Source organism: Prunus mume, linkage group LG5, assembly GCF_029339155.1.
Source record: "Prunus mume cultivar Tortuosa linkage group LG5, ASM2933915v1, whole genome shotgun sequence".
Classification (NCBI taxonomy): Eukaryota; Viridiplantae; Streptophyta; class Magnoliopsida; order Rosales; family Rosaceae; genus Prunus; species Prunus mume.
In genome coordinates this window covers 17,569,122-17,588,600 of record NC_142702.1, presented here as the reverse complement: position 1 = coordinate 17,588,600, position 19,479 = coordinate 17,569,122, and the positions used below count along the sequence as shown (strand labels likewise).

General features: G+C 36.6%; 1 protein-coding gene, 2 long non-coding RNA genes and 1 pseudogene across 5 annotated transcripts; 1 reads left to right on the top strand and 3 right to left on the bottom strand.

Annotated features, from left to right (window-relative positions):
• Positions 1 to 613: 613 nt before the first annotated feature.
• LOC103331572 (disease resistance protein RUN1-like) lies at positions 614 to 6,971 on the bottom strand (annotated as a pseudogene). Its single transcript, XR_016127353.1, has 7 exons — positions 6,664 to 6,971; positions 6,352 to 6,462; positions 3,834 to 4,486; positions 2,159 to 3,250; positions 1,777 to 2,073; positions 1,220 to 1,681; positions 614 to 1,110 (listed from the first exon to the last, which is right to left on the bottom strand). The product of XR_016127353.1 is annotated as a disease resistance protein RUN1-like (transcript).
• Positions 6,972 to 11,289: 4,318 nt separating this feature from the next.
• On the top strand, positions 11,290 to 12,137 carry LOC103331571 (coiled-coil protein). The gene has a single exon (XM_008234204.3). It carries the CDS (start codon positions 11,360 to 11,362, stop codon positions 11,966 to 11,968), a length of 609 nt encoding a protein of 202 aa, XP_008232426.1. The 5' UTR covers positions 11,290 to 11,359; the 3' UTR covers positions 11,969 to 12,137.
• Positions 12,138 to 13,919: 1,782 nt separating this feature from the next.
• LOC148917172 (uncharacterized) lies at positions 13,920 to 14,897 on the bottom strand. 2 transcript variants are annotated; one of them, XR_016127112.1, is made up of 2 exons: positions 14,758 to 14,897; positions 13,920 to 14,136 (listed from the first exon to the last, which is right to left on the bottom strand). It is a non-coding gene; the product is annotated as an uncharacterized LOC148917172 (long non-coding RNA). The 2 variants fall into 2 exon arrangements; XR_016127111.1 differs by having other exon boundaries at positions 13,920 to 14,121; positions 14,758 to 14,895.
• A 1,027-nt stretch (positions 14,898 to 15,924) lies between these two features.
• LOC148917171 (uncharacterized) lies at positions 15,925 to 18,412 on the bottom strand. The gene is made up of 2 exons (XR_016127110.1): positions 18,211 to 18,412; positions 15,925 to 18,009 (listed from the first exon to the last, which is right to left on the bottom strand). It is a non-coding gene; the product is annotated as an uncharacterized LOC148917171 (long non-coding RNA).
• Positions 18,413 to 19,479: the final 1,067 nt, after the last annotated feature.

Sequence of the window (19,479 nt, the reverse complement as noted above, 5' to 3'; positions counted from 1 at the left end):
AAAAATATATATATGCAAGAAAAACAAATAGAATATGCAATAAAAAAAAAGTGACATTGAATTAATTAAAATGGCAATTATAAATATTTTACCTCATCGGTCAAATTTTGACCGCTTTGAATGTTCGCCTTTGCTTTTGTCAAGGCATTTCTCCATTTCCCTAACTCTTTATTTAGAAGTTTCCATCTACTAGACAATGCAATTTCGGTCCGAATAGAACTCGATCTTTGACAAAATTCTCCATGAATTTTGCTCCACATGTGATGAAACTTCATCTCATTGCCCGTGATATGGTCATGACTAATGTTCACCCAAGATTGACACAACGCAATATCTTCATTCGTTGACCACGAGCCTCCGACTTCAACAGAAGATGTCATTCGTTTTTTTTATACAAATGGAAAGTAGTAGAAAAATGTGAATGGAGAGTAAAAAATATTGGAAGGAGAAGAGTTTGTATGGAGAATTGATGTGGAAGTGAAAAATGTGAGTGGAGATAAAAAAAAATATTGGAAGCAGACAAGTTTGTATGAAGAATTGGTGTGGAAAGTGAATAATGTGAGTGGAAAGTAAAAAATATTGGATGGAGAAGAAATGATATGAAGATTTAGTGTGGAAAGTAAATAAAATGGTTAGGTATTTATAGAGAAAAAATACAGATTTTTTTTGCAATTTTTTTAGCCAAAAAAACGAGGACCATCGGAGCCATCTCGGGCTCGCCCTGGCAGCCTTTCACCCAGTTTGGGTTGGGCGCTGGACATGCTCTTATATATGCAAAACAGAACTTTTATGCTCTAATTTATTGATTGTCCATCTTCCAATGACTTGACCATATCATGTCCATGTGGAACACCGTAGAACTCTGGGCTTAAGATCCACTTCAAACCCTTGCTCTTGCTACTCACTTTGATCAATATTGGTGCAAAAAAGTAGACATAATCAATGTCATTGTCCGTGTCTTCACAGACAGCTAGCGTAGATGTTCAAGCCTCGAATTCTGAGATCTGGCACAATGAAAGATATTGGGGATCCTCTACTTTTATGGCTGAACTGGCCTGGAACCTCATTCCCAGCTAAAAATGTGCTGAATATACCATATTCGTACAGTGCCTATATGTAAATATGCCATTGAAATCACAATATTAGTCGACTCTTTCCTATAATCTATGAGAGAGAGAGAGAGAGAGAGAGAGAGAGAGAGAGAGAGAGAAGCGCATACCATGCGACTCCGATCACTAGTATTTATAGCATATGGGTTCTCCATCCTTACAGATGCCATGGATTACAGATGCAATTTAGCCGGGTATAAATTGGATTATACCAAGATTAAGGCTTTTCAATGACGAAAGGTAACCAAAATCCCTTGGAAAGGCATCATCCGAAATATTGCACCCTTTTAAGACTTAATATGCTAAAGAGCATGGGAAAGAACTCAAGATATATGGACTTCTTCCAGGCCATAATTCACTTATTGGAATTCCATCTGTTTCAAGCACTTTAAGAGATTCCATGTTCCTCGTCATCGTAACTGATAACTCATTAAGACTCCAGCAACCAGAAATAATAAGTGTCTCAAGAAATTTTAGCATAAGGATGCTCTTAGGAAGCAAAACGAAAAGTCATTGGTGTCGATAAGGAGATGAGAAGGGCTGAGATCAAGGATCTTCAATGATGGAAGAACCTGTGAAGGATAAAAAAAATGTAAAGATAGAAACAACATGGGACGTTAATTCTTATTGATATATAATTTGTCATCAAATTGAAAGAATAACATACTTTTGCCCCTTTGCAGACTTGCCTCAAGCTGCTATATTGCATTTCAAGAACAATCAGGCTCTCCAGCGGAAAATTAGCAGGTATAGAATCCAAAGAAAATTCAACCCAACACAACCATCTTAACCCTGTAGGAAATTCTGCATAACATCCATCAATTTGTACATGACCAAGATGGAGTAGTTTCAGTTTGGGCATCCTTGCAAATTCATTGGTTTTGAAGACTCCCATTTGAGCTTATTTGACTGTTTGCAGGGAGCATATGCATCTCCAGGACAAGACTTCAACCGTTTGCGTACCCTACACAAGAAAATGGAAAAACGTTTGGATACTTTGCAAAAATAAGAAAAACAATATAGGCACACATACAAAGTACGTTAATTACATTCTTTTCTGTCAATACTTTGAAAGAATCCTTATGATGCCATAATCTACTACGTTTTCCAGGCTCCTCTGATTCTAGGCGAACAATTTCTCTTCCCATATCCCGAATCATGTCATGCATTTGCACCTTGTTATATCCATCAATTGTCACTAAACATCTATCAACAAGATTTTGAATGCCAACAATTGTATAGAAATCACATCCATCTAGTATTCTGACAATGTAATCTTTTTCCTTTTCGATAAAGAAACAGGCAATGTGGAGGAATAATTTTCAGTCATGGTCATCTTGTAAAGAATCGTAGCTTATTCTCAGTTTATTCATGATTTCAACATTTGGAATAGCTTCCAACTGTTCAAATGCACTTTTCCATACACCGATACTTTCACCCAATAGAGAAGAACCTAAAACTTTAAGAGCTAATGGAAGTCCTCCACAATGGTACACTGCCTTTTCTGAATATTCCAGGTAACCTTCAATGGGGTGGTCTTGGCCAAAAGCATATCACCTGAAGAGCTCTAAGGATTCATCGTAATCCAATGTTTGAACTTCAAGAACCTTAGTAACTTGATGACCCTTTAATAATGTTGAACGTCTAGTTGTTATAACGTTTTTACTTCCTGGGTAAAATCGATTTTTCATCCTAAGTACTTCATCTAATTGGTCTACATGATCCACATCATCTAGAACAAGAACCCTTTTAGAGCTTATGACATTTTCTATCTTAGATATTCCCTCACTAACGCTGTGTATTTTCACTTTTATCCCATTTAGAATATCATAAAGAAGTTGTCTTTGTATTTTAAATAAGCCTGGGGTTTGTTGTGAAATTTCTCTGATATTTTCAATAAAGCTGCTTCCTTCGAATTTTCTAAAATTTGAATAATAAACCAATTTTGCAATTGTTGTCTTCCCTATTCCACTCATCCCATAAATTACAAGCCGACATCAGTTGATCCATCTTGTAACCATAAATTGATATCTTAGACTCCATACTGCATTCCAATCATAATAGGAGCAATACTAAAAGGTGTGCGACTTAGTTTCTCCCCAACTACTTTAACAATTTTCTTGATAAACTTTGACTCGTACCTAGAAAATTGCAATCAAAATAATGAAATAGAAATCAGATCTGTATGAGTTCATTTAAAAGAAAGAAAAAACTTGTGCATATGATTCAAACAAAGCTTGGCTCGTAAGGAAGAGTTCCTCCTCAAAGCAAATGGGATTTTGCCACTTTCAAATTTCAAAACAAAGAGAGTTAAAAGAGTTGTTTCAAAAAATAAAATTTAAATGAAATTAACAAGTGTCAAAATCTCAATTGTTTTGAGGATGAGCACCTCCTCAGTTTTAAGGAATCAAGCTTTTTCCAATATAAAGTGTATGGAAATAACAGGAGAAAGTTATAAGGTACACTTAAATTCTGACAGATTTAGATTATTAAGACTATACTGGTCTAAAGGCAGAGTAGCGGGAATGAAAATACCAATTAGTGGACTGGTTGAAAGAGCAAAATAAAGTAAAAATAGAAACAACTGAAAATGAGATCATATACAATTACCCTACTATTAAGACTATTCATTGTAAACATGGTGTATTAATTTCAATTTCCTATGTATTCATGTTGGCAAAGGTATATATATTTCTCGATCTGGACTTATAGGAAAGAAGTTACCCATCAGCTTGATTTTGTAACACCATCCCAGCCAAATCTGCAATCTCTGTAAGTGGCCGCACTCCATCTGTTCACCTTGCTCCATGATTGAGTTTTCTGGTGTCTAGCAAATGCTTTTGCCACACTTCCTGTCTAGTTCCTCACCTGGGATGGATCCACATCATAGAAGACCAGTAAAACGACATGATCACGATAAGTCCTCTTGCAGTCAAGGATCATCACAAGCTCATCAAGGGACCATCTGGACGAAGCATAATCTTTTGAAAACAAAATGACAGAACTTTGTGATTGTTGGATTGCTTTTTGCAGCTCCGGCTTGATATCTTCTCCTCTTTCAAGTTCATCGTTGTCCCGGAATGTACGAAACCCTGCATTGACCAGGGCTGTGTAGAGGTGGTCGGTAAAAGTCTTGCGAGTGTCTTCACCTCTGAAACCCATGAACATGTGATAACTACTGCATCGATGAGAAGAATGACGCGAAGTATTGGAAGAGGAGGCCTCTCCTTGAGTTGTTCTTACGAGTGCCATGGTCCATGGATGCGAATGAAAAAATTTCACAAACAAACTGCCCTTTGCTGGTGTCCATAAGAGCTACGGTGGAAATTAAGACTAAACTTAATTACTGGTTTCCAAATGTACAGCTTCTTTGGATTCTGTAAACATCGATGAGAATATAAAAAAAAGCAAAGTAGCTCTCATGATTGATCAAATAAAAAAAATCATGTCTTTTGATAAAGATGGCCTTTTAATTTCTTTTGAAGAGCTTGACAACAAGAACTGTCAGGAAAACCTTACCCTACCCATATTATCACTTTTGATAAAGTTGAAGACAAGCGTTTGTTGATTATTTTGTGGTGGCAGAATGATAAGGATATTGCATGATGCATGTTGCGGTGGTAGGACAGCTTGTTCCTTTCTCGTTTCATCCAGACCAATTGGGAACCAAATTCCCCAAACAAACCATAGTTTGGACAAAATTGTATAGTTTTCTAATTATTGAGGCAAATCATGCCCTTATATCAGAATGAGTTCATTTAAAAGGAAAAAAACATGGGCATAGAGCCATAGACTACGGCTCAACACATGGAGGGGTGGAAATTCTGCTCCACCACACCACCAAAATTCCAATTTGCAGAGGGTATTAGATTGTGAATTGAATGAACATAAGACTTTACACGCTCTTATTTCCAAATCTTGAAGGAATGTACATCTGTTCAACCCACTGGGTAGGTTTGACAAACATAAATATATACTCAATTAAAAAATAAATGACTCGGAATACGTTGGAGACAGCTCCTTAAGGCAAGGAAACACCACTATTAATCAGGTGGCTTTACAGGTGCTTCCATCCATTCAATTAGGTTTGGGGTGTCACTAATTTGAATGTCTTCAAGACTGGAAACAAAAGCCCTTGTCTCCTTGCTCATAACTACTACATCATATCCATAAAACTTAGCTCCCGCACATTTTAAATTTATCCATCTATTAATCTCAAGGTGTCTGAGATTAAGTAGATGACTGAGAGTTGGAAACGACAAACTCATGATCATCCATGATGGAAATGTAGCAACCATGAAATTCTCCATCTCTAAAATTTCCAAATTAGGGTGCAGTTGGAGGCCTTCTAATACATTATCCTCCTTGTTGCTCCTTCGACTATTTGGGTCCCTTACAAATCTTCAAATGTATATGTTTGTCTTTCCCACTAAATTTTCTTTCAATGCTTCTTCTTCATGATGCACATATTCCCCAACCTCTCCCATTACTACAACTTTAGATAATATTTGGAGATTAGTTGGTCACCCCACACCAACGGAAATCTCATATGTCCATCAAACTAAATGTGCCTCAAGTTGATCAAATTTTGCAGTCTCTTTGGAAACTCAAGTGAGAAACAATGTCATCCTCAATGTTTGTAGATTACAAAATTTTCCAAAAGAATTAAAGAGTGCTTTGATACTGGCTCTAGAAACATCCAAATACCTCAAGTGTTTCAACATGACAGTTGAAATCTTTCATGAACATTGAGCAATATGCAAAACATTGTTTCATAGAAGGTTTAGTGACAATCTTGGTGATCCCCTGGGCGAAATGGAGTTTTGACAAACAACTCATCAAACTATTCCATTTTTGTTCATCTTTGTTCCAAATGTCATCAAGGACGACGACATATCTTTTTTCGGTCAGGTTCATTGTACACTAACCTATTCGAAGTTATCTTTCCTACACCACCCATTCCTACAATAACCAAAATACTTTCTTGACTGTTGGAGATAATCAAGGTTGCAACTATACTTGACACTTCCTCCTTTCTTCCGACGATGTATTCATCCTTACCAAAGAATGAGTTGCTTTCTGTGTCCTCTATTGCTTGAAGGGTTGCATCTTTGTGTTTTTTCTTATCAACTAGTCCAATGAAAGATGCCTCACTCACCAAAGATGCGTTCATAGACTTCCTCCTATGTTCCATCTTCTGACGAAACAAAGTGGGATCGGAGGCAGAAAGAAAGATTAGTACCTTTTTCTTTGTATAGTTCTCAAATTCTACTTTATGCCGAAGAACTTCACAATTGATTTCATCCAACACATCTTCTCCATCAAAAGCTACGCCTTTAAGATTCTTCACCCACTGATCAAAACAGAGAGAGCCAAATTCTGAATTAGGACTCTGGGAATTTTCTGATCCTCTTAAACATGAATCTCTTCTAATTATGAGTAGATCTATAATAAGCAGGCACTAAGCTCAATAGAAATTAGGAATAACATATAAGCATAGATTCACTTCCACACAGGCTGTAAGGGCTTGGCCGAATAAATATAGATTGCTTACCGGCTTACATGGCTTTGATCAAGGCTATGGAGCGGTGGTCGGTAAAAGTCTTCCAAGTATCTTCGCCTCTGAAACTCAAGAAGATATGATAATTACTACATCCATGAAAATTTGAAGTAATATTTCCTCTCTCACTGATCGGTTGTTGGTTGCTCTGAGCTGGCTGCAGGGTGGAGTGGTGATAGTGAGACTAACGGCGATTATCTTTCCATATGCTCCAAGGTTCTGTATTTATATATCTCTCTCTCTCGCTTGTTTGGGCTTTTTTCAGAGTTCAATCTTTCTGCGATTGGGCTTTTGCCACCGACAATGTTTCCTTTTCTTTTGTCCGAGCATTGAGAAATTCGAACGCAACTTTGTTAATTTAAATTTAAAAGTAAACAAGTATTTGTTATTAATATTGAAAAAAGAAAACCACGAGGTGTGATACGGTTGACATAAGGATGGCAATGGGCTAGGTAAGGGCCGGGTATAGCAATACAATCCTCGTCCCCGCTCCTCATTCCAGTACCCGTCCCATCCCTAATAATAAATTTTTGGGGAATCCCCATCTCGTCCTTATCAGGGATTTATCACCCAAACTCGCCCCAAATTTCCGATTTTATTTTTCAGATTTTGATTTATGTTCAATCAAAATCGCACATGCTTCTTCTTCTCTTGGCTAGAATGGAATGGAAATTATTAAATATATGTATCTAACTATAACTCAAAATGTCTTGGTGCGCTGTTGGTGAACTTGTGGCTGTTGAGATTGGCGCGCTTAGGGATTGAACCTCCTGCCTAAATCTAATATTTTTTTAAGGGTATTTTATATTATATATCTATTAATTGAAAATTTAACATATAATATTATGCCAGGTTTGGGAACGAGGATACAATTACCATCCCCGGCCCTTATTCATCAGGGATTTTTAAAATTCGAGGATCCCCATACCCTAAATCCCTAGTTAGCAAACTGCCACCTCCAGTTGGCGAGCTACAGTGCCTCAATAGCAGGGGTTTGAAACCTGTTGGAAGCACTTTGTGACTATGGGCAAGCCGAACTCCAAGCGGGGATTAATCACATCATTTGGGTGTGGGGACACCTCGTGGTATTTACCCAAAAAAAAAATTATATTAAATCTAATATTTTTTAAGGGTATTTTATATTATATATCTATTAATTGAAAAATTAACATATAATATTGTGCTAGGTTCGGGAACGATGATACAATTACCATCCCCCGCCCTTATCCGTCAGGGATTTTTAAAAGGGAGTTTCACTAAAACACTCAAAATAGGGGTTGAAATTATAAAAAAAACCCAAGCACTATTTAAACATATAAACACACCAAAAACCCATCATTACACACACTCAAAACCCATTTATAAACACACCCAAAAAGTTGACTTTGGGGTTGATTTTGGGTGTGTTTCTATGTTTAAATAGTGCTTGGGTTTTTTTATAAATACATGTCTAGGATTGGGTTTATTTATAAATTTGTTTTTTTAAAATTCGAGTATCTCCATACCCTAAATCCCTAGTTAGCAAACTGCCACCTCCAATGGCGAGCTACAGTACCTCAATGGCAGGAGTTGAAACTGTTGGAAGCACTTTGTGACTAGGGGACAAGTTGAACTTCGAGCGGGGATTAATTCCATCATTCGGGTGTGGGGACACCTCGTGATATTTACTATAAAAAAAAAATACCACTAAAAAGATATATCATTCGATCTCAAATACTTAAATCAAAAATTGTGTTTTTTGTCATCTGATAAAATTAAAAAAAATTCTTAGCTTTCCAACTAATATTACAATACATCTTTATTTTCAATCATTGGGGAATAAGATTTCGAATTGGTTGGGACCTCTTTTAACATTGAGAAAGAAGCATCACTAGACTACTCCTTTTAAAATTGCTAAAATCACTTATGTAAGCATTTGGCATAAAAACTTAAAAGTGATTATACATCATGAAGCAACTTTCTATGCTTTTCTAGGAGGTATTTAGATTTTTTTTTTTTAAAAACATTTTATGAGCATAAGTGTTTCCAATAAAAGTAGCCACAAAAAAACCCTAACACCTTACAATAGTTCATTTTACTCATTTGGACCTATCTCACTTGTTTATACCAAGTAAGAAACTATCATATCAAATTTTACATTACTAAATAAATAAAAGGTGAGATAATTAACTAGATAGATTACACAAACTATGTGTGACTATTAGTAAAATAAAAACAAGTAGAAAATAAGTTAAAGAAAGATCGCAGTAAGTTGGAAAACAACAGGTGTGTAACACAACATGTGGACTTTTAGATTCCCAATACACTAATTTTAAAGTAAATTTAGGTTTTAGCCACACAAAAATTTCACTTTCGGAAAAGCCAAAACATTTCCAAAAAGACAGAAAAATCCCTTAACTTTCAAGCAAAAAATATGCAAATGTAAAAGATTCCTTAGGAAATCCAAAAATAATAAGGGCATTTTTGTCCATTTTGGCTTTTTTTAAAGGATTGGACAACGACTGAACTGCATTGATAAGGCGAACCAGACATTGACTGACCTAATCGAAGAGCACTTCAACCGACTACGATCGATTCACCGAGAAATCGGTTCAATCCGATCGATTTCAACAAGCACCAACAACAAAGGGGGGAGATAGAGAGAGATATATATATATATATATATAACTTAGGCTAATTCGATTTGGTTAAACCGTCGATTTTCAAGTTTTAAACCAGCTTAGGCTGATTTAGTTCAATTTTCAAACTAATTTTAAACCACTAAACCTAACCCTAGTTTTACTAATAAGTTTGTAAATGAACTAAATATATACTTGATGTGAGGATCTACTAGTGAAAAACAAAAAAACAAAAAGTATTTCTTATGAGTGTAGGGGTCTTTTTGTTCCAGTGACGAATGGGCTTGGGCTGCCGTAAGAAGAAAACGAACAGAAATTCCCCAAGTATCAGAGTTCAGAGACCAGGCTCCCAAAAGAGTTTTTGAAGAGCTTGATGCGACTCTAGAAAAATACTCTCAGATTCTTTTCACCAATAGCCAAATAAACATGATAGATTAATTAATGGCTTAGCATGAGGAGCTTGTGGCATGGGAGCAAAACCATCATGAGTTTAGCATGAACATAGAGAAATAAGCGTGAGTTTCTTACAGTGAACAAAGGGTTAAAATGGAACAGAGGAAGATTAGACAGATTTCTTTCTTAGAGAAATGAGAAAACAAATAAGGAAGAAGATTGGGTGGTTTGAGCAAAATTCCCAGTTTGCTTGACAAAGCTTGGTCAGGCTCTGGAGGACGATTTTCTGAGTAGAAGAAGCTCTCTTTTATAGGCTTGAAGAACCCTAATTTCATCTAACTTTTCCTTTTCCTTTTCATCGTTTCTTCCTACTTGATCTAATTTAGTGAAATTCTCCTATCCAAGGTGCATGGGTAAGGAACCCTTTATGGTTCTAAGAGTTTGACGCAGCTGGACCTCCCCGTGAGTGTGAGGCGCCGCTTGCTTTCCTCCTTAGTTTTCCAAGTGAAGTTGGTAATGGAAAAGAAGATAGGTAGAGCTTTTTGTCCGATGGGTATCCTTCTTGCTCGTATGAATTTCCTTTGGTTTTATGTTGGCTCATGTTGACTCTGTCATAGAACTTTGGGCAAAGGCTGAACACACTTGCTAGATATTTTGTAGAGCACTGGATTGGGCTTTTCCCAAGGTTTTGGGTCAGTGATACTCTATTCTACAGCCACCAGTTAGCTTGTTTTCGTCAAGTTGCTGGAAGCAGTTTGACTGTTACATTTTTAACAAAGTATTTGGATGCTCTAACTAACATAGGGTTTCCTAAGCAAATGTATTCTCTAGGGCATTGGGTCATGTTCTCTCTCTCTCTCTCTCTCTCATGCTAGCCCATATGTTTGGGCTCAAGAAATGGGCTTGAGTTTTGGGGCTCAAGAAGCCCAAAACTTCCATTTCTTGGCTCATCAATGCCTCATGAAAGCATTACCATTCATACCACAACCCACTCAAGCAAGCCTCGAGCATTTGCGTGGCTTGGGCCTACTTAAGCTTGTAGCGTGGTTGTGTGTGAAATAATAATTTCTTGCTTAGCATGGCATGTCAATCGGCATGTTTTAATTTTATTGTCCTTGAATAGAGGCATGATGCTTGACGGGGTAATTAGCATGGATTCGAAGAGTTAGTGCTTATTTCAACTCTTAGCATGAGAGATTGCATATTTATTTGGCATGACATGTGGTCGTGGCTTGTGCAAGCATGAATGAGGAATTTTGCATACTCCAAACCGAGTATTTTTCTTAATAAAGCATTATGTTGAGCCAAGAATTTATTTAGGCCCAACCCTGGATTTTTGGACCTCAAGAATGAGATATGTTTTTCAACAAATTGTATGTGAATGTTAATTGAAAAGAAAATAGTCTAGTGGTTTTTAATGTTTTAAGAAATTGTCAGTATTATTTTGCAATTTACAAGTTTTAATTAATAAATAAATAAATTATTATTATTATTATACAATTTGCTTTTGGTAAATAAAATGAAATGTCATTAAACGTTGCTAAATTCTAAATTTGTTGCATATAAATTCTCAAAAAACAAAAATCGTTGCATATAAATACTCAAAAAACAAAAATCGCTGCATATAAATAGCTACATCCAGTGTTTGTGGCGGCCAAGATTAAAGACCTAGTTCATCCATGGCCTGCACAATCGATTTCCGCCGCCTAGACGAAGGCTTCGGCGGCAAAACCTACAAGCGCAAGAGAAACCCCGAACCCACCGCCAACGAAGATGCTTCAGTGTTTGGCTCTGTCGGTGCTGCAATGGAAATCGACGACGCGTGTTTACCTCCGTCAAAGCGGTCGGCGGTACCCTCGTCAGACAATCCCGACAAGCCGAGCTTCGGGAAGCCGAGCTACGACGGCGTGATCGCCGGGAGAGTCTCCGGCCGGAAGTGGAAGCAGCCGAGGAAGCAGAGGGCGTCGGCGACGCAGGTTAGCCATAAGGGGACGACTTTCGAGGAGAGAGCGAAGGAGAAGGAGATAAAGCGGGCGTACAGAGAGAGAATGGCGGAGCTGAAGGGCGAGATCAAGAAGAACAAGGAGGAGAAGAGGAAGAAGAAAGAGGAGAGGGATAAGAAGAAGCAGGAGAACATCTTGAGGTCCGGGACCAAGCTGCAGGTGATTTCTAATCCGAAGACGCTGAAGAAGATAGCCAAGAGCAAGGACCGGAAGCTGCTCAAGGTTGTTCCTGATGATTTGATCAACAAGAACAAGACGAAGAAGAAGAACAGCAACGACGACTAGAATAGTCAGTTTTTAATTTCTTTTTGCTTTTTATGTTTAGGATTGGATTCAATTTTGATCCTTTTTTGTCTGTTGTTGGAGACAATGAGTTGTTGTGCTATGTGTCAAGAGAAATATATGGTAATTCAGAGTTGCTATGCTTCAAATATAATTTTTTTTGTCTGTGAAATCTCTCATTTTCCTCAAATTTTGCACTTCACTTTAATGGGCAGATTAGTATCTCTAGCAAGCTTGGTATTTTCTTTTCAAGTTGATATGATCAATGGAAGGGAAGGCAGAGATTGTGTTGTGTGGGTTTTGTGCTAGGGTTGATACATTGGTGTTTTGTCTCAAAGTTTCGAACCATATGTGCAATATGTATGCATTTTGTTTGTGGATTTTACCCCAAGTTATTCCCTGATATATTGCATAAACCTGTATCTCTGTTTATTTAGCACCAAATGTGTATGAATTTAAGAGACTACATGCATTAGAATTGTGAGGGAATAAGGTAGGGAAGCTCTATCATTAGGAATTATAATTCAAGTGAATAAGCTCTTCAATCTATGATTTTTAGCTTTAGAAGTTGAATACTGGTCCCTTGCTCTTCTTGGCTCTGGGCTTAGCTTTTTCAGTTAAGTTATTGTTAAAGCGCAGCCAAAAGTGTAAAGGAAAAAAGAAGTGAGTAATCCAAGTGAAAGGAAGGGTACGATATGTGTAGTTGTGGATATTCAGATGCATATGTATGCTAATTTGAGATGGTATGAAGAATCTGGAGTGTCATCAAGCAGTGCTAAAAGGTGTATTCTTTGTATGCTGTGCTTGTGAGTTAACATGGCTCTTATAGTATATGTGAAATGGTATTGTCATTTTTTGTGGTTCATTCTGGAATTGAATATTGTTGTCTAAAATATTTCACCATACAGCTGACAGAATGATTTATAGATTTTCGACTACTACAGTTGCCTTAGCATTTCACATTGGATGAAAATTCTTACCTGATTGATGTTCATTCTGTAACCTTTTCTCTATGTAAGTTTTTCTCTTCATCTGAATATTCAGGAGGGCCAATTCATGGGCAAATGATAAATCTACCGTTTTATTGTTTTTAATTTAATAAAATTCTTTTGCTTTTTGGTTGATGCTCACAACTCTTGAACAGTTCTTGCTTCAAAAAGCATTCTCAAGTTCAAATAGTTTAACCTGTGTCTGTTTTGCGGTTTTTCTTTTTCCTTGCCCCTTCTCTTTAGCTCTGTCATGTTCTAATGCTATGGTCATACCAGAGAGGTTGTCTGAGAGCCAGTTAGGTTTTTATTCGTCAGTCTAGCATGTTCGTTGGATTGGATTACCTCATACAACGAACTTTGGATTCTCTAATGGAACTACAATAGGCACAACCTTGTATTGCTAATCTATGGTTAGCTTGTAGTAGCATGACAATGGATTTATATATTATTATGGTGCATTGGTATTGCCTTATCAGCCCCTGTTTTCCTGTTGTTGGAGTCATGCTACTTTTGTCGTTAACAAGTTTCACTTGGAAAGAACCTGTCTATTGCTCAAGCAACAGATAGAAATGGTGTACATATGCACTACATTTATCGTACTACTATATTTATTCGGCCATTCAAATCAAGAATTTTCTTGTAGAGAAGAGACAAAAGGGTAAAGGATTAAGAATTTTGTTTCAGTCATTTGATTTGCAGAGACCCTGTTGAGTTTCTTCAATTGAAAGCCTTGGTTTTTATGCTGAAATATCTATTTGGTTTTTATGCTCAGCTCCGCATTTTAGATTGTCATCCTCTCGCTGACCAAAATGCTGGAACAATCAAATGACCAGCTTCGTTTGAATTCCTCACCCAGCTAATGCACACACCAGACCTGTCTTTTAAAGCCTTCCGAATTTACAAATAACACTAGGATTTATGCATCTAAAAGATTGTGACCTTCAAATATCTTGCAAACGCAATCATTACAAACAAGGTTACTGTATATTGCCAAATTTCCAAGATCTGGTACATCATTTTTTCCAGGCAATCCAACTACATTACTCACATTCGTAAATTCGCTATGAAGCACTGAGGGTCAGCGGTTAACAGGAACTGATTATGTGGTGCTGAATGTAGAGAAGGAAGACGGAGATCTGAATTTCCTGCTTCATCTTTCACTGTAAACTGAGGATGGAACATCTGCATTATATTAGAAATAGGCTAAATAGTGGGATATATACAGAGAGAGAGAGAGAGAGAGAGAGAGAGAGATCATGTTATATACGCTAGCAATATGTGACAGCCAAATGGAGACGTGGATAAAAAGACTCAAGCATTAACGCAGGAAACTTATGCTGATTGTTAGGGGTGTACAAGATTGAATCCAATCTGTTCAAACCGACGATCCAATTAAATTTAATTTAATTTCAATCAGTTTTGATGATTTGGTGGATTGGATTGGATCTGTAATTTTCAAAACCAACAGATTAGATCGGATGACGAATTTGCTTATGAGAATCCAATCTAATCCAATCCAATATAATTAGTTTTATGCTTATTTTGCTCTTGTAGGCATTACATGTCTTCGCCTCTGAAACTCATGAACATGTGATAACTACTGCATCGATGAGGAGGACACACAGTATTGGAAGAGGTGGTTTCTCCTTGAGTTTTTCTCACAAGAGCCATGGAAGAGGGTGAACAATTTTCATGAACAAACTGCCCTTTGCGGTGTCTATGAGAGGAGATATGTGAAAATTAAATACTGACGGGAGAAGAGAGAGAGAGAGAGAGAGAGAGAGACTCAAGTATAAAGAAAACCTTTGGCCTGAAAACCTTAAAATCCGGCCACCTCCAGTCACTTTTGGCCATCGACTCAGGTATAAAGAAAACCTTAAACTGACTACCATTGCAATGTTAATTCTGCTGGAAATGTAAGTTTGGAAATCTGAATAGGGAGGAGAGATAGAGAGCATGGAGAGGGGGAGAGAGAAAGGCAAAGAGGAAGAGAAAGGAGAGAGAGAGAGAGAGAAGAGATGCACGGTGGATTGTTAGAAAAATATATATATTTTTTATTTTTAATAATTGGGGTATTTTTGAGTTGTTCTTGAGTTTTAAGTTTTTAAAAATAGGACTATCAAATAAATTTTTTTTTGTTTTGGACTCAAATTTTGTGTTTGAGTTTAAAAAGTTGGATTCAAATTGAATACCAAACAGCCCCTTACATTTTTTTTTGAGATTTTCTATTTAAACCCCACACTTCTCTTAGTTCACCCCAACTTTTAATTTAAATTTTCACAATTTTTAAGAAAACCACGCTATCTTCCCAAACTACCCTTAAATACAACCCAAACTGAAAAAAATAAGAACTAAAATAGATTTTTTATTTAAACCCCACAATTTTCTTTTTTCCCATAAAAAAACAAACAAACAAACAAATAAAATCTCAAATCTGAAATTTAATACTTTTTAGAGAAAGAGTAGTGTGAGGTTTAAATAGAAATTTTTTTATTTTTTTCCTGGCCTTCAAGGAGCCTTATGATGTGAGAACGAACAGTTAAAAGTGCAGCTCTCATGCAAAAGAAAGGTATATTGTCAGTCTTTTGATAAAAGATGGCCTCATAATTTCTTTTGTTGAGCTTGACGAAAAGGACTGTCGGGAAAACCTTACCCTATAAGCAGATTATCCCTTTTTGACAATCCTTTGTTGATTATTTTATGGTGGCAGAATTATTTTCAGGCCCATTACCAAAGCAACCAATTTGACCAATATTTTGCACCATAGCTTGAGCAAAATTGTATAGTTTTCTAATTATGGAGGCAACTCATGCCCTTATAACAAAATTGTAAGTCTCCTTTTTTAATTGAATAGTCTTACTGAACAAGTACATATATGAGAGATTTTCCAAGCAGAATGCTTAATTTTATGCTTGTCGTTATTGACACAAATCATCTGTCTGCAACCAGAACAGAATGATTCCTACGGCATCACCAAAACGACATTGTTAAAAATGAACATATCATAATTTAACCTATGTTCATACAGCCTGAGATTCTGAACCCGAAAATAAAATTTGAAAAAAAGAAGAAAAAAAAGGAAGAGGAACGTTGATATCCAAGCTTTTGATCATCCTGTTGCTGTTCTCTTAAAACCATATACAAATAACAGAAAATTTCCCAAATACAAGAGGAAATCTTTTGAAATGAAACACAAGTGTTTCAGGCATATTGCATTAACTATCAACAGCTTAGATTAAAATAAAAATACATCATGATGCTAATTTATCTGGGGTGTCATTGTTTTATATTCTCTCTTTTTTTTAAAATAGTTGGAGTAAAATAAAATGTGTTAGTAAACAACACACCTGTATCTTCATCAGAGGCCCCAAAGAGATTATCGAACCAAATCAGATCTGTTATTGGTTTACATCTAGGGAAGAGCAAGTATGTTCCTGGCTCGTCTTGAGCCAAATCTCCATCAATGACGCTTGCATAAGAAGGATCCCTGGTGTCATGTTGCGTATTCATATTCTCTTCTTGCTCCTGCACTATTAGCTGGATGCCACACTCCTTTACCTGAATCGGAGGTTCTCAAACAACCATTGTGTCGCCACCTTCTAGTGATTCTCCAACTTCCAATGGTTTAACCATATCATGTATTCTCTGTCATCTGGAATACCCTAAATTCTGAGTCATAGGGAAGTATGGGATTCTGGTTCACTAGTAGACTCGTGAATCGATCACATGCTTCAACCCTCAACTCACGAAGTTATCTTCAAATCCTCAGGAGAGATGGGGTTCTGTGGCCTATTCACTAATTTGAATGTCTTCAAGACTGGAAACAAAGCCCTTGTCTCCTTGCTCGTAACTACTACATCATATCCATAAAACTTAGCTGCCACACGTTTTAAAGTTGTCCATCTATTAATCTCAAGATGTCTGAGATTAAGTAGATGACTGAGAGTTGGCAACGACAAACTCATGATCATCGATGATGGAAATGTAGCAACCTTGAAATTATCCATCTCTAAAATTTCCAAATTAGGGTGCCGTTAGAGGCCTTCTAGTACATTTTCCTCCTTGTCGCTTCTTATAGACTATTTGGGTCCCTTACAAATCTTCAAATGTATATGTTTGTCTTTCCCACTAAATTTTCTTCCAACGCTTCTTCTTCATGTTGCACATATTCCCCAACCTCTCCCATTACTGCAACTTTAGATAATATTTGGAGATTAGTTGGTCACCCCACACCAACGGGAAATCTCATATGTCCATCAAACTAAATGTGCCTCAAGTTGATCAAATTTTGCAGTCTCTTTGGAAACTCTTCAAGTGAGAAACAATGTCATCCTCAATGTTTGTAGATTACAAAATTTTCCAAAAGAATTGAAGAGTGCTTTGATACTGGCTCTAGAAACATCCAGATACCTCAAGTGTTTCAACACGACAGTTGAAATCTTTCATGAACATTGAGCAATATGCAAAACATTGTTTCATAGAAGGTTTAGTGACAATCTTGGTGATCCCCTGAGCGAAATGGAGTTTTGACAAACAACTCATCAAACTATTCCATTTTTGTCCACCTTTGTTCCAAATGTCATCAAGGACGACGACATATCTTTTCTCGGTCAGGTTCATTGTACACTAACCTATCCGAAGTTATCTTTCCTACACCACCCATTCCTACAATAACCAAAATACTTTCTTGACTGTTGGAGATAATCAAGGTTGCAACTATACTTGACACTTCCTCCTTTCTTCCAACGATGTATTCATCCTTACCAAAGAATGAGTTGCTTTCTATGTCCTCAATCGCTTGAAGGGTTGCATCTTTGTGTTTTTTCTTATCAACTAGTCCAATGAAAGATGCCTCACTCACCAAAGATGCGTTCATAGACTTCCTTCTATGTTCATTTTCTGACGAAACAAAGTGGGATCGGAGGCAGAAAGAAAGATTAGTACCTTTTTCTTTGTATAGTTCTCAAATTCTACTTTATGCCGAAGAACTTCACAATTGATTTCATCCAACACATCTTCTCCATCATAAGCTATGCTTTTAAGATTCTTCACCCACTGGTCAAAACAAAGAGAGCCAAATTCTGAATTAGTACTCTGGGAACTTTCTGATCCTCTTAAACATGAATTTCTTCTAATTATAAGTAGATCTATAATAAGCAGGCACTAAGCTCAATAGAAATTAGGAATAACATATAAGCACAGATTCACTTCCACACAGCCTGTAAGGGCTTGGCCGAATAAATATAGATTGCTTACCGACTTACATGGCGTTGACCAAGGCTATGGAGCGGTGGTCGGTAAAAGTCTGGCAAGTATCTTCGCCTCTGAAACACAAGACGACATGATAATTACTACATCCAGGAAAATTTGACGTTATATTTCCTCTCTCACTGATCGGTTGTTGGTTGCTCTGAGCTACCTGCAGGGTGGAGTGGTGATAGTGAGACTGACGGCGATTATCTTTCCATCTGCTCCAAGGTTCTGTATTTATCTATCTCTCTCTCTCTCTCTCTCTCTCTTTTTTGTGCTTTTTTCAGAGTTTAATCTTTGTTTCTCTGTTTGGGCTTTTGGCACCGACGATGTTTCCTTTTCTTTTGTCCGAGCACTGAGATATTCGAACGCAACTTTTTGGATTGAAATTTGAAAGTAAATAAATTTTTTATTAATATTGAAAAAAAAAATACCACTATAAATTATATCATTCGATCTCAAATATTTAAATCAGAAATTGTGTTTTTTGTCATGCGATAAAATAAAAAAATTCTTAGCTTTCCAACTAATATTACAATACCTCTTTATTTTCAAGGGACATTTTGGAAAAAACAAAAGGAGAGAGAAAAATTTTAAAAGAAGCAAAATGGACAAAAATACCCTTATTTATTTTAAGATTTCCTAAGGAATCCAATACATTTGCATGTCTTTGATTTGAAAGTTGAGTGGTTTTTTTCTTTTTTGAAAAGATTTGGCTTTTTCCAAAAGTGAAATTTTTTTATGTCTAAAACCTAAAAAACCTTATTTTTTTTATTTTCAATCGTTGGGGGGATGAGGTTTTCTAATTCGCTGGGACCTCTTTCAACATTGAGAAAGAAGTATCACTAGACTGCTCACTTTTTTTCCAACTCATACATCGAACGTTGGATTCTCTAATGGAACTACAAGAGGCACAACCTTGTGTTGTTGATTCATGGTTAGCTTGTAGTAGCAAGACAATGGATTTATGGTTTTACTCTTGTTGGCATCATGCTGCTTTTGTCATTAACAAGTTTCACTTGGAAAGAAACTGTCTATTGCTCAAGCAACAGATAGAAATGGTGTACATATGCACTATATCATACCACTATATTTATTCGGCCATTCAAATCAAGAATTTTCTTGTAGAGAAGAGAAAAAAGGGTAAAGGTTAAGAATTTTATGGAAGTAATTTGATTTACAAAGACCCTGTTGAGTTTCTTCAATTGAAAGCCTTGGTCTTTATGCTGAAAGATCTGTACTAGTTTCCCTTACGAAGGTTTTACTATTTATTTA